Source organism: Lithobates pipiens, unplaced genomic scaffold (genome assembly GCF_037356315.1).
Source record: "Lithobates pipiens isolate NorthernLeopardFrog02 unplaced genomic scaffold, aLitPip1_a1.2 Scaffold_3, whole genome shotgun sequence".
Taxonomy (NCBI): domain Eukaryota; kingdom Metazoa; phylum Chordata; class Amphibia; order Anura; family Ranidae; genus Lithobates; species Lithobates pipiens.
Genome location: NW_027507790.1, coordinates 10,450,275 through 10,466,001, shown reverse-complemented (window position 1 = coordinate 10,466,001; position 15,727 = coordinate 10,450,275). Strand labels below are relative to the sequence as shown.

The window sequence follows — 15,727 nt, the reverse complement described above, 5'->3', positions numbered from 1 at the left end:
AATCAGCGCTCTCAGCAAATGGCTGAGAGCTCTGAGCGGAGTGTTCTGGCGGGAGGGCCACCCCCCTGTCAGAACACAATAGCTCAAGGGGGAGATCGCTATACTAACTTTGCATAGTTAGTATAGCGGCTCTTACCGGAGCGGACAGCTTTTATGCTGGGTTGAACAGAAAAAAACTAATAGTGTGTACTAGGCTTTAGTCGAGAAAGTAGTTGAGTAATCAATAACCTTGATCTATGAATTACAGCACTGCTTTATTCTGTTTTTACAAAGGATCCTCTCCATTGAGTATAACAGTCCATATATAGACTGTGAATATCATAATACATATTGCCCACAACTGAATCAAATGAAAGCATTCAAAAGGACAATATGGTCTTCTCTATTTTAAGGACATGTAGTTCTTTTGTCGAATTATGTCTGGAAGGCTGCTGGAAAAATCTGCAATTTTTACTTAATAAGAGTGGGGAAAAAGAAGAAGCTCTGATTTTTTTTTTTTTTTAACCATTGTCTACTTCATATTCCGGTGACCCCAGACCACTTATTTCTGGTTTTGCCACAGTGATCAAAAATTTCCCAATGGATGCAGAGACACCATTAAAGCCAGGTGGAACCTTTTCCCCATTATTTGAAATACTAGACTTTATTATTTGTACCATAGGATCCACGTCCAGCCATTTTGTGAAACTGTTGCCATGTAAGGGGGCCCTGCACATGCTGGATATTCTCCCACGTCCGTCCTGTTCTCTTCTTTTGGATAGCATCCTGTAGAACAGGTTGAAGTGATAGCAGCGTGCGTACTACATCCTGAGAGGGAAGCATGCTCACATCAAGCACTAAGGAAGAGGACAGAAAACAATATCAGCAACATTTGTGTGTCTTTCGTCCTAAACATAAGAGTCACATTAATAGATAACTCTTAAATAACATGACATGATTAGTCAGGAACATATATAGGACACAGCTTTTCAAGGTAAAAGAATAGTACGTTTTAGAAGTTAGATACCAAAAATCTATGGTTTAAAGCTGATTAGCTTTTCTCGACCAAATAATGTTTTTCATTTTTTTCCTCAGAGACAGAAGCTATGATAATTATTTAATATATTATTTATTCATCTGTTAATAATTTAATCAATGACAGGAATTAAATCACCCATGCAAGATCAAAATTCCTGAAAACATAACTGTTTGGGACTTCTCGATGACTGGATTTGAATGACAGTGGTATAATTCACTGGATATTTACAATTATCCAATATTGTTTTGTTTTTGTAGCTAGAAGGCTAGCAAATAATCTTAAAGCGTTTGTTACCCCAACACTTCATATTCCGGATGTGCCTGCTGTACCATGTACTTGTATGAGAAAGTATCCTGTTCTCTTTGTATTGCTTCCTTTTTGTGAAAAACCTGGTGTCCCTGCTAGTCCCCTTGTTTTCCTATTAAAAACTGACCACGCTAAGTAGGAGAGCACACTGTGATCAGTTCTCTAGCTATGCTGAGAACTCAGTGTACTCTCCCCCAATGACCAGACACGCCTCTACTGCATAGCCTTTCACTGGTGCTGTTGCTTCTCCTCCACTCAGCTCTTATGCACCTGAGAAAAGAGGGAATGTGATCATTTATTAAAAAGAAAAAAAAAAAAACACAGGGAAAAGATTTATAATGCATTTTTTATAGCCATACAAAAATGTTTTGCCTTTTGTTTCTATTTTAACCACTTCCCGCCTGTCCTATAACAGAATGACGGCCAGGAAGCGGTTCTGTTATCCTGACTGGGCATCATGAGACGTCCAACAGGATAACATGCCAGTGCTCGCCCGTGGGGGCACACTGTGCGGCAATCGCAAGTGCGGCATGTCAGTCAGTCTCCGATCATGATAAGAAGCCTCTGACAGAGGCTTCTTACCACGTGACCAGCTGTGACCAATCACAGCTGATCATTGTGAGAACCAGGAAGTGCCAGTAAACGGCATTCATTGGTTCGCGCTGACAGGGAGAGCCGATCAGTGGCTCTCCCTGTCGCGGCTCTGTGCTGATAATCAGTACATTGATTATCAGCACAGCCCCATCAGATGTGCCAATCAGTGACCCAATAATAAAGTCTGCCAGTGCCCACCACAGTGCCAATCAGTGCCCATCATAGTGCCACAGTGCCCAGCATTAATACCTGTCAGCACCTGCCCAATCAGTGCTGCCTATCAATGACACCTGTCAGTGCCCATCAGCGCTGCATATCAGTACCGCCTATCAGTGCCCATCAATTCTACATATTAGTGCCACCTTATCAGTGCCAACTCGTCAGTGCCTATCGGTACTGACTCATCAGTGAAATAGAAAACAAAATTTTATAACAGAAACGAAGAAAATCGTTTTTGTTTTTTTCAAAAATGTCTGTCTTTTTTAGTTTGTTTATCAAAAAATAAAAACCACAGAGGTGATCAAATACCACCAAAAAAAAGCTCTATTTGTGGGAGGAAAATTATAAAAACTTGGTTTGGGTACAGTGTTGTATGACTGCGCAATTGTCATTCAAAGTGCGACAGCACTGAAAGCTCAAAATTGTCCTGGGCAGGAAGGGGCGAAGGTGCCTGGTATTGAAGTGGTTAAACTGAATGGATTGTTTTATAATAACATTAAAGTGATTGTAAAGTCAATTTGTTTGATTAAATAACAAACATGATATACTTTACCTGCTCTGTACAATGGAGCCCTAAGTTTTACTTAAAGTAACATTAATCCCAGTTGTTAAAACTTGCTAACAGGCAGGGTATTTGTGCCTGTCAGCGGTAATGTACACTGAGCCGCACATGTGCAGCTCAGTGTACAGTCCCCAATCTGTGCAGCAGTGATGTGACTGATATGCATGCACAGGAGTTACAACATTGTGGCCTGGTCATTCAAATAGCCAAAGAGACAAAACCCTGAAGGAAGACCAGGCAAAGATGAAAGCACCAGTTTACTACTGCTTTAAAAGGGTAACTCCAATTTGTTGAGAAAAAACAAAAACAAAAAAAAAAACATTCCTCTCTGGGTGAGCTACGTCAGCCTTTCTTAACCGGGGTGCCACAGCATCCTGGTAGAGAAAGGCATTGAGCTCCTGCTCCTCAGCCAAACTGTACATCGGCACACCAGGAGCTTGGTCAGACAGTGAATGCACCTAGCAGTACTGGCACATTGTAGGTACAGTACCACAATTTGTAATGAAGACTGTGTGCCTTTTTTTTTTTTTAACTCCCCTAAATGCAGCATCACTACACTAACACATACAATTGCACCGCAGCCTCATTCACCTATATTCTATCTACGGCCACAGCATGTGTACACCCCCAGCTGCTGCCTCTGCAGCTAAAGGGGGAGCAGCTAGGGGTGGGTAAAACCGGCTCAACCGGGTGGTTTTTACCATCCTTCAACTTCACATGTGAACGAGCCCTTACTAAACATCTGTGAGGCTGCATGTAGGGCAGCGCATTACTCTCAATGGACTTCCACACTTGCAGAAACACAGCGAAAAGTCTTTTGTTAAAATCCTGCTGCACCGAAAACGCACTGTTTACATCAATGCATGGAAGTACCATAAAGAATTAAGGACACCCCTGAATGTCTGCTAAAGAGCAGCGCATTAGTGTGTGAGGAACGCACACAAGTTTGCATGCATTCTGAGACACGCAGTCATGTGAACCAAGTCTTAGATTGGAATGCCCTGAGACTGAAAATACTTTTCAAGGGCGCCCCCCGATTGGAAAAAGTTTGAGAAATATTGATCTGTGTACATTGCAGGGGTTTTAACAAACATTGTAGGAGAGTCATGTCCATTTCTGTTCTACTATGTCCTTGGAACACTGGTTTCTGAATTGGAGTGTCTGCGTACAATCTAATCAGTTGATGCACTTGTAGTCTTCTAATGAGGATAGTTGCAGTGTCTGCATCCCTTTAGAATGATAAAAGTATCATTATTTTCCCTAAAATAAGAGGTTTATACACACCTGCTCTGTGCAAGGATACTTCACAGAGCAGCCCTTCACCTTCTCTTCTGGTATCCCCTGCCGGCATGGTTTGCTCCCCTTCTCCCGAGTGTGTCCCCACATAGTAAGCTGTGGGGCTCCCAAGCCAGGCTGTATGCGTCCATAAACACACACAGCACAGCTTGGTCACGTTCTCTAGTCCCACCTCACTAGATTTAATTGACAGAAGCCAATAGCTCCTTCTGCTGTTAATCTATCCTGTGAGTGCAGGGAGAGAAGTCTGTTATTTTTAAAAGGAAAAAAAAAAAAAAACACATTATAGTTACCTCCTATGTGCAGTGGTTTTGCACAGGGCAGCCTGGATCCTCTTTTCTTTGGTCCCTCTTTGCTGCTTCTGGCCCCTCCCTCTTGTCGAGTGCCCCCACAGCAAGCATCTTGCTATAGGGGAACCCAAGCAGAGCTGCAGCTCTGTGTGTCCATTCAGACACTGAGCGGCAGTTCAGCCCCTCTCTCTCCCAATTGGCTAATTGACTGATTGACAGCCACGTAAGCCAATGGCACTGCTGCTGGCTCTCAGCCAACCAGGAGGGAGAGGAATCAGGAACCAGGAATGGCCGAGGGACTCATGGACATCACTGGACAGAGAGGGGCTCAGGTAAGTATTAGGGGGTGCTGGGGAGGCTACTACACACAGGAGGCTTTTAATCTTAATGCATAGAATGCATTAAGATAGAAATCCGTCTGCTTTTAGAACTCCTTATAAATGGAAGTCCATGCTAAATCTAAAATCACTTCATCTATAACCACCAACATTCTAACACTAACCTATCTGGGCCTGTAAAGAAAAAAATCAGCATACATACCTTTTCTGCAGTCGATCCGAACCAATCTCCAGTGGCGGAAGCTCTGATCCCACACTGAGCTGTCAGCCGCAGCTTTGCTGTGTGGGTAGGTGCAGAGGACACGTTCCACAACGGAAGCCCCATAGTAAGTCTATGGTTGATCGCCTCCAGAAAAGGTATGCATACAGATTTTTTTTCTTTACAGGGCTAGATAGGTTTAGTGTTAGAATGTTGGTGGCTATAGAGGCAGGGATTTTAGTTTTAGCATGGACTTTCACTTTAAGGTAAAAAAAGCCTTTTGATTTTAGAAACCAATTTAACCCTTAGGGAGTATGTCACCAAAAATATAATTGCAATGAATGCCTAAAATTATACTTAGTGCAGACTTCTGGGAAAATCAGTGAGCCAATCACACAAGCAGAAAGATATTTCTGGGGAAGTTCTGTACACTCAGAAGGCCTCCAGGTTGCCATATTGCATTGCAATTTTACAGAACATTACAGCTTCTCCAGATTAAAAAGGAAAGCTGATTTTTAATAACAATTTGCTACATTTTTCACCTGAGATTTATGTCAAATGTATCAAAGCTATTGGATCAGCATTACAGCCAGACAAGTAGCATTTTCAAAAGTCAGCAACGAAAGCCACCATATTACTCAAAGGTGAGCAGGCATCATCTCACAATAAGGACAAGCAACCTATAAATATGCATGATCAGCCTTGCCAGCAAGTGTAAAGCGTTATTAAACCCAAAACCTTAAATGTAACAGCACAGCTTACCAAACAGATGTGGTGGCTGCATTGGCAATCTTTTGTTTAAGGCTTTCCTCCCTGTTTTTTCACTTGGTGATCTGGACAGTAACACACCTCCTGTATTAGGATGTCTTTATTCTTTTTGAATAAAGGTTTTAAATAAATGAGTAAAAGTTGACCATTGTAAACACCCCGTCAGTGGTAAATGGTTTAGCTAAAACACAACAGACTTACTGGCTCAATTACTAGTGAAAACAAAAAGAAACCAAGACTAAAAAATGAAAAACTAATGCAGCCATCATTATCGAAGAATTGGTAAGTTGCAATATAATAAATATTTGTTTTTCAAAGGCAGAGAGTGGGCACAGGTGGATATTGCTAGTGATGCTTATATTGGGAAGAGAACAGCTGGGATCAAGAAAGTTTTCAAATAAGAATTTTCCCTAGCTCAACAAACATACCAGTATATAGGTGCAATATTTACTGAGTCATAGTTGGATGCATAGACAATTCTAAGGCTGCTTTACGTTAAAATTCCAGTAAACCTACAGTAAATTCATGCATCAAACAAAAGTACAGGAAACTGTAACAGTTTTGATTATAACTTATAACAGTCAACACAGGGCCCATTCACACCACATGCAGTGCGTGCTTTTTTTCTGCATCAAAAATGTATGGAAAGAAGGTTAAATGGGTTCCAATGGCATCGTTCACACCAGTGCAGTGCGTTCCAGTACTTTTCCATTCCAGAAAACAAAGTACAACATGCTGCTTTTTTTTTTTCCTGCACAGAACTGTACTGGAACACGATAAAAAAAGCATCAGAAAAACACCAAACCCCAGTACAGTGGAGGAAAAAAAGCAGGAAAAAATAAAATAAAAAGCATATAGAATGCATAAAAAATGCAATAAAAATATACACGCAGAAACGAATATCGGGAACGTATCTGGAGGATATTTATGTGGTGTGAAGGGGTACTTAACAGATGTCATTCGTTTTGAAAAATTGTATGCTTCATGGCTAAATAATGGCTTTGGGTGACATGATGTGCATGTGACTTGCTCTCCTCCCTCCAATGTGACAGCACCAATACCGAGCGACTGCCTGCTCAGGCACCCTGTGCTCTCAACATAGGGACAGTAGTAGGGATGTGTCAGCACTGAAGTGGATCTGTTACTTTGCCCTGTATAAGCACAGCACTGGTTCATGTTAACCAAGTGGTTCACATTAACTAAAATCCTGTTTTCCCAAAACTTATTTGAGTACATTTTTTGTTTTAATCTCATTAAAGAAGTTTCACGAAACCACAATTCTCACCATTGATGTGTGGCCAAAGATGGAAGGTAGCACTTCTAACCAAAGTTTCATCAACCCGTCCCCCAGTTGGATTGTCCACATATTGTCTTCCCTGTTCCAGTGCATTTAAACACTCTGGCCAGGCGTCAGAGCTGTCTACTCTTACTTTGTCATAGTTGCAGGTGGTTCCATCAAGAAGATATTCTCCTTTGTTATATGATAGGTCCCATGTTCCTCCATTGTTTGTGAAAGGTTTAGTGCACTGACTCTGGAGAAGCAACAGCAGACCAGATGGAGCTGGTTCCTGGCTCCTCCATGCTGCTTCCTTCATATTAAACCTTCTTTCCACTGCTTGCCCAATATAGGATGATCTGCCAAAAATGTCCATCTCATCCTCTATAAAGAGGCCAGAGTGGTAGCCAAGTCGACGGTTGACAATGGCACTAAATCCACAGGTGCAGCGATACTGGTCTTCATTCGAGGAGTCCGGAATGTAGGTACCTACATCAGATCCTTTGATGTTAAGATTACAGGCACATATGCAACAGCTATCAAAATTCCTATCCTTGAAGATGTTTAGAACAGAGTCAGACAGAAGTAAAGTAACATAAAGGCTGTGGGCCTCAGGAGCTGGATGACTGCTGGCTGGGTCAACAGAGCTCAAGGGCCTGGTGGTGGATGGGGTGGAAGCTGGAGAACAGAGGTCTGTGCTGTCATACTTTACAGAGCCTTGTCCACTGGCCCCTCCAGCTCCTTTTGGAGTTCTAGGAGTTCTAGGTGTTCGGGGAGTAGGAACAGAAAAACGTGGAGTGGCTGGAGAAGGCAAAACGCCACCAGTTCCCCCATTGCTGGCAGGAGCTGCACTGCAAGGAGCAATTGGAGTGTTGGTTTGTGGAGTATTTAGTTGCAGGTAGTCAGGATCTGTTAGACTGCCCTCGCTTGGCACATTCCTATAAAGAGAAAGTGGATACAGTTGAGCAAACAAGGCAAAAAACGTATGCAGAAAAAAAAAATGGTCAGGTTAGGATGATAAGTACAAATGGCGATAAAAAAAAGAAAGAAACCAAATTCAAAAAAAATTCAAGTTTACAAATTGATCCAATCACTCCCCCCCCCTTCTTCTTGCTGTCTAACTCTATCCTGCTTTTCCTACTAACGTTTACACGTATATCGTAGGACATGCTAATCGCTGTGTGACAGTTGTAAAAAAAAAAAAAAAAAAAAACATGCTAGTATTTTGGAGCGCTATTGAAGTGTTACTGACTTGTGTTCCTGATTGGGTTTTCTTTCTTCTTATTTTCTTCTTTTGCATTTAAGTTTTACCTTGGAAAATACTAAGTACGCAAGCAAGACTCTGCTTAAGAAGCTACTATGGTGAGCATTTATAGTAAGGGGGTTCCCCCACAATGGGTCGATATTTATGGTCTTGTTGACGCCCTTATTACATGCTGGGATAAGCTTTGTCTCCATTTATAATTTCTGTATTTGTAAAATGCTGTGAACCGTTCTGCTCTGGCCGTATGGTATTATCAGATGCACCTCTGTTTGTTATTATTTCCTTTTTGTAAGATTTTCTGCCTTTCTGAAGTACGCAATAAAAACAAACTTTAAAAATAAAATATAAAAAGACTACTAATAGATGAATACATTTTTTTACTTACATATAACCATCTCTGTTGAAAGGAGCAGCTGGCGGCAAAGGAAGGTGTTGCACTTTTGGGGGAGCAGCCCAGGAAGGACGATATATGCAAGCATCTGGGATTTTCAAGGAAAGCAGGCACTGGCTGGGTAAAGATTTTAGGGGCGCAAACATAGAAGAGCCCAAGAAAGCCTGATAGGAAGGGACTTTGTACACATAAGAATAGTCCTACAGTTTAAAAAAAAAAAAAAAATAATAATTTAAAACACGGTTGACCTGTGTAACCACATAAAGATATATAGTTATGTATGTAAAAAAAAAAAAAATACAAATGCACAGACAAAAATAGCCCACTGTATGAGCAAAAAAGACACATGCCTTAATTTCTTCTGGCTTTGGGCTGCATAGGCCTTCCTCAACTTCCATCTTGAACTCTATGTGTTGCATGGTGACAAAATTGACCATTGGACTTTCCATCATGCCAAGAGCTGTTGTAGTGTCTGAACCTACACCATCCTTGTATACCATGATGGGGGAGAATGCAGGGTGTTGCTCCAGAGATGGTGGAGTAGGAAACATCCGCTGCAGGTCAGACGCTGCTGCAAGACACACAGCCAACATTGTGATTAATTATCTGTCTCAAACATAACAGGATTGAAAGCATGCATGCGCTGTACATCTGCCACTTAAAATGTGAAATTAGAAAATTGCAACTTAAATCATGTAAACACGTAAGGGCCGGTTCACACTGCGGGCGATGCGAGGCGACACGACTTGCCTCGCCGCAATCTGACAAGTCGCCCCCGTTCTGTACAATGGAACCGTTCTGAGAGGAGCGACTCGAGTCGCTCCGACTCAGAAAAAAGGTTCCTGTACTACTTCTGGGCGACCTCGGGGCGACTTGCATTGACTTCTATACAGAAGTCATTTGCAAATCACCGCTGAGGTCGCGGCGAGGCAAGTCGGTGTCGCCTCGCATCGCCCGCAGTGTGAACCGGCCCTAAAGCTAAAAGAACAAGAAAAGATTTATGATATAGTACCATAAACAGCTGTATGTTCTTTTTGCAACAATGTATTTAGCATAACTTTTTAGAGACATTAGGAAAAAAAGTTAGAACCCCTGTAAAGTTTTTTTTATGAATAATATGTTTTAATTAAAAGAAAAAAGAACGTAATATACAAAGGTTACGCTAGAAAAAAAATCAAACAGAATAAACTGACAACAAAATATTTGATACAGAGAGATAGAGGTGGAAAAGCATCTCAGTATCTTGTGTTCCATTCTCCACAAGTAAACATATGGTAACATGTAGAAAAGACGTTAGGAATATGTAATAAACAAGAACGTGCTACAGTCCAATTTTGTGTATCAATATTAAAATGAATCCAAATGACTATATGAAATTGCTTGGGAGTGTGGCAGTGAGAAGTGGTTTGCATCATAACTGTTCATTAAAAAAATGCAATACATCATTGATATTGCAGTGGAAATACAAATAATATGAGTGATTTCACACAGTCCTTGTGTAGGCCTAGCAGGCATTATTATGTTGCTGATATCTGGAGAATAATAAATTCAGCAGGCCTGTGTGAGTGTCCATCTTTCTGCTGCCATAATATAATACAATGTAGCTTTCCACTCAAGGAAAGAAGGGCACCTTTCCAGTTTCACTAGCGAGGGATAAGATACTTTCCTTTTGGAAAGTGTGGCAACACAATATTTTATAGGGCCATATGTGCATGAAATGGCCTGTGTGTGCAACCTTGCCAAAAGGAAAGTGCCCAGGAACATAGCTAATTTTGTTGGGATTAGAACCACCTGAATATGAACTTGTAACAATATTAAAATTTTTAGCTTTCAGTTACTGGGGAGTTTGCATTGAAACTTCCCTTTCAATTCCTTTAGAACAGTGGTTATCAACCTCAGTCCTCAAGTTCCTCCAACAGGCTTTTGTTTTGGAAATGTCTTTTAGATAAAATAGCTGTCCAAAATACCAAGCCATTGACTCTGATTTAAAGCACTTGTGCAAGATAATGGAAACCCTGCAAACATGGCCTGTTGGGGGCGCTTGAGGACTGAGGTTGAGAACCACTGCTTTAGAAAGTAAGGATCTTGGGTGGGATGAAGATCTAGCAGCAAATACCATATGGGTGTGTCTATGGGTCACAAGAGAGTAAATATTTATGGAAAAAATTAGAAATCATGACTAACCTGTAAATTGCATATTACAGTACAGTACAGAAAGCAAAGTATTCATAGACCCTGTGTTATAGGCTCATACCAACAACTGATTGTACACTAGCAAAGCTTTTGAGGACACACCTCCTGGGTGTTGCCCCTATAACCCTACCCAACTCTGTGAATCCTCAGTTGTGTATAAAACAATGCAGAATAACAGAAAAGAGAAAGTAGAAAGGAGGGTGGCCTTTTTCCTGTACTGTACTACCAGTATTATAGTATTTACGCAACTTTGATAACAGGCCCGATGACAAGGGTCAACAGACCCAACTTTAGCGTTGGAAGAAGATTGGACATACACTTGGTAGAACTTTGAAAAAGTAGGAACAGAGAACCAGATGGCATCCTTGCACAGCTGGGCTAAAGAGCCCTGGTCCTGAAATGCAAAGGAGTCGGAATGGGCCTGTAAAAGCACAGGAGATTTGTCCTTGAATGTTAAAGCTCAAGCAATCAGATTTATTATCTATCTCATAATGGTGGACTTTGAAGCAGGGTGTCTCTGTAGACACTAATAGTTCTATGTTCAAGCAATGAAAGAAAATTTGAAGCAGGGCAGTAGGATGGTAGGACTATGTCCTCATTGAGGAGGAAGACTAATAGCACCTTCAGAAGAAAGGATCTTTTGGGTGCAAGACAAATTTCTCGGTATGAAGTATGAGGAACAGTTCCTTACAGGAGGAGGGGGCCACTAATTCAGAGACACATCTGAAGGACGTGAGAGCGACCAAAAGGGCTACTTTACAGGAGAGGTCATCTAAGAAAAGAACAGGGAGAACAAAGTTGAACAAAGGGTGCTGCAATAGGGGCTTAACATGAGATACACCTTGAAGAAAAGTTTTTGCAAGGGACATTGAAGTTAGATATTTTTGTAAGAGAATTCAGAAGGCAGAGATCTGTCCTTTGAGGGTGCTTAAGGCCAAGCTATGGTCAAATTAATTGATTGCACGAAGGCCAGAAGTGGATTATTGGCATACAGCCAAGACAGCCAATTGGTCTAAAGCTGGCCATACATTATTCAATTTTCTTATTCAATTTCCTTTAGATTTACCTTCAATTACGTAGTGCAAGGGCCTGCCTGATTGCATACAAATTGAAAGTGTTTAGGTTTGACCTCATATTATATGGTTTTGGTTTTGAAAATTGTACAAGAAAATTGTATAGTGTATGGGCAGCCTTAGACAGCAAGCTGACTGCTAATCTATTTATAGCAGCCTCCGCTGACACACACTTCTATCTCCCGTCTTGGAGAATGTGAGAGAAGTTATCAGGCTGATAACAGAGAAAGTGAGCAGGAAACAGCTAGGAGACATAGTGCTTTGAAGAGAAATAAGAAAACACTACAGATATGTGCCCAGCTCAAATTATATGAATCAGATTTACATCCACTTTAATAGTTGGAAACGCATCACACTTACTATCACACCAAACAATTTTTCTGCACTCTCCTAAACAGAAGATAATGTACCGACTGTGCAACTGAGAAAAAATAGCTGCAGAGTATCCATGCTGCACAGGAAAATAATCTCATTAACAAAGTTATCTAGTATACACGGGTGATTTTTTTTCAGTTCAGCCAGTAGGCTGAATAAAGACAGAACCACACAAATGAGATGGATAGAGGCATCCCCCTGCTGGAACATTTTATTCTGGCACTGTCAGAATACATTGATCAGCAGATGCAGCTGTGGAACGAAAAAGGTAGACCAACTTGTCCTTTTGACAGATGGTGATTTAACAATCAACTTTTGTCCAACAGGGATGGTCGCACACTGATCAAAATTAGTCCAGGCCCTGCTGAACCTAATAAAATGTTGATGAGTTCATGGACAGCTTAAACAACATTTACAGATCTAGAGAGATCATTAACATGGCTTACTGTAATTACCGTTACCGTAATCAAGAGATAATTCCTTATATACCCTGAATCTCCAAGAACGAGCAACATACATTGCACTCATGGTAAAACTGAGATTTATTTATAATAATTTAATCAAGTCCCATTTAGAAGAAGATACACATTGACCAGTGCAATATAAAGATAAGTAAAATTTCTGAAACACTTACTTGGTAGATATGGGACAGTTGCTCTTCCTTCGTCTCTTCGATCTCTTCGATCTTCAGTCCCTCCTAATGGCACCTTCACTGCTCGGGTTCCTGGTGAGCCAGCCTTAAAGATAATTTACAAAGAGATATGGGACCATATGTTCAAAGCATTGTATACATAAAACTTTATTCTATTTTTTTTCTTTCATATTTGTGTTTTTTTAGTCTACACTAAACAGGGTGAAAAAGTTAAAATGTTGGCTAGGTACACTTTTAACTTTTATGGATTTCATACCAATTCATTATTATCAATATGCAATAATCGCCAAGTATATATGCGATATAAAGATTTGGCAAAATAAAATAAAAATAAAAACATACCAGGTCCTCATCTTCAGAATTATCAAATATGTTGTCCAGATCATTAATGGATGGAGCCAAGTCAGTAACCTGTGTGAGGCTAGCTGCTATCCCGCGGTCCTGCCGTGGGTCTACAATTGAAGTAAAAACAGATAGTAAATATGTATTTCACTGCCACCTATATAGCACCCATTTAAGTAAACACAGAAAAATCTCTAATTATAGTGATTTATGCTGAAAGGCGTCTAAATATGCATAGTTTACACTTCCATTAACAAAATTTTTTCCTTTTCCGCCTGCAAACTTTTGTGACAGACATCTTTAGTAGTTGACCTGCAAATTATCACTTTGTTTATAGTAACAGTTAACCATGACACCTACACTGATCAATGCTTTTATGCATTTGCATTTCAAAATAGATTTTTACACCTTTTTAGCACGAATGAGGCCATCATTTTTATTGTTTAATACCTTATGTATATATATATATATATATATATATATATATATATATATATATATATATATATATATATATATATATATATATATATATATATATATATATTAGCAAAGATATGGACGAAAAAGGCAAAATGATTGCAACTTTTGTTTCATGCATAATATATTCCTTATAATACATAATATTCTAAATATTTCCCCTAAATTAGGCCCCTTTCACACTACCGATCCATTCAGGTCCGCCTGTCAGTTTTTTAGGCGGACCTGAACGGATGCTCCATAGAGCTCTATGGAGCGTCGGATATCAGCGGTGACATGTCTGCTGACATCCGACCCAAAAAAGTGTGACGGGGGAAAAAGCTATTTTTCCATCCGTCATCAGATCTGATGACGACGGACACTGCGGTCCGTCATCACCCGATCTCCCATAGGCGGTGCTGTAACAGGTCCGTCCCTGCGTAGTGTGCAGAGACAACAGACCTGTCATTTTCCTGCTCAGTGGAGATCGCTCTGGCGATTCCCGCTGAGCAAGCAGATATCCACGGGGCGGATCAGCACTGATCCGTCCCGTGTGAAAATCCCCTTAATGTTTCTAATTTATCTTGAGTACATGGACTCCAAATGTGTTGATTTTGATAAATAAATCTGCACAGTGTGGACAATAAACAAGTGCATATATTTTAGATTTCTAGATTTCAGGCATTTTCCATTACAATGATTGTAGTCCATCAAACGGCCTGGAAAGATGTTAAAGAATATGTTACCCCAACAATTCATATTCCTGATAAGTGTTTGTTCTACCATCTACTTGTGTTAAAAAGTATCTTGTTCTCTTTGTATTGCTTCTTGTGTTTGAAATACCTGGTGATCCTGCCACCACCCCAATCTGCAAGCCTGGATTTCTACTTGGGATGTAGTACAAAGGTTATCAAACTAACAGTTAAATAAACTCACACTATTCCATTATCTGGAAGCAACAAGTCAAGTAGACCAGTTGCCTTTGAAGTACCAACCTGTCTTGGATGTGGGACTAAAAATGGACATGGCATCTTTCCCATCAGGCACTGGTACAGAATGTTCTGCTGGTGATGCATCCTTCTCAAATTCCTCCTCCCCCTGAAAGAATACAGATTTGGTTGAGAAAAAAATACTTTAAAGAGGAACTTCAGTCTGCTCACATAATTTAAAATAAAAAATCTTTACCATCCTTAAGCTTCCCTCCAACCACTTTGCATATTATTTTATATATACTGAATCTGTACTTGCCAAATATGCTGCAGAAATCTGCCTCCACTGAGTCTGGCTGCAACCATTTTAACTGGGCAGCTGAAGCTACTGCCTGTTCACTTCCTGGATTTACACACACACCCCTCCAGCTCTCATTGGCCCTCCAATGAATCCCCCCCCCCACACTCACAAAAGTGAGAGAGAACAGTGCATGATGTCATAGGCCAAGCCTTTTTCCACTGACAAGAAACAGGAAGTGGGCTGTATAAAGTATTTACTGGCAGGAAATTTTTTTTTTACAAGGGCAGAAGATTTAATTGATGGAAAGATGAAAAATGGCTGAAGTTCCACTTTAAGGCTCGGTTCACATAGTAGGCGGTACGACTTGCAGCGCCGCGACCTGCCGCGACCTCAGTGGCGACTTGCAAAACGACTTCTGTATAGAAGTCAATGCAAGTCGCCCGAAGTCACCGCAAAAGTAGTACAGGAACCTTTTTCTAAGTCGGAGCGACTTGAGTCGCTCCTATTAGAATGGTTCCGTAGTACAGAACGGGGCGCGACTTGTCAGGCGGCGAAGTCGCCTGGACAAGTCGCCCCTGTGTGAACCGAGCCTAAGTATTTGTAGACTATTGTTTTTAAATAACAAACAGGTTTTAAATTTACCTGCTCTGTGCAATGGAAATGTAGAGAGCCGCCCTGAACTACCTAAACATTTTTTGCCTTGCAAGGAGTGAATTAAGTTAAAAACAAACAAAACCACTTTAAAAGTAGCAGGTTCTCCAGATGAAAAATAGGATTATTGTACTAACTGTAAAATCCTTTTCTTAGAGATCATAAAGGGACACAGAAAGTTTTTAACTATCAGATTACACAGCAGCCTACAGGAAGACCAACAAAACAAAC

At 40.6% G+C, this 15,727-nt stretch overlaps 1 protein-coding gene across 1 annotated transcript in view; it reads right to left on the bottom strand.

The window, feature by feature from the left end:
- Positions 1-15,727, bottom strand: part of MED13L (mediator complex subunit 13L) — a 227,212-nt gene that overhangs the window by 36,075 nt on the left and 175,410 nt on the right. The window contains exons 12-18 of the mRNA XM_077461264.1: positions 14,611-14,713; positions 13,157-13,266; positions 12,797-12,899; positions 8,872-9,092; positions 8,516-8,721; positions 6,876-7,804; positions 657-836 (exon numbers count right to left, since the gene is read on the bottom strand). Of these exons, the coding sequence (XP_077317390.1) occupies positions 657-836; positions 6,876-7,804; positions 8,516-8,721; positions 8,872-9,092; positions 12,797-12,899; positions 13,157-13,266; positions 14,611-14,713 (1,852 nt within the window). The remainder of the gene's footprint in view (positions 1-656; positions 837-6,875; positions 7,805-8,515; positions 8,722-8,871; positions 9,093-12,796; positions 12,900-13,156; positions 13,267-14,610; positions 14,714-15,727) is intronic.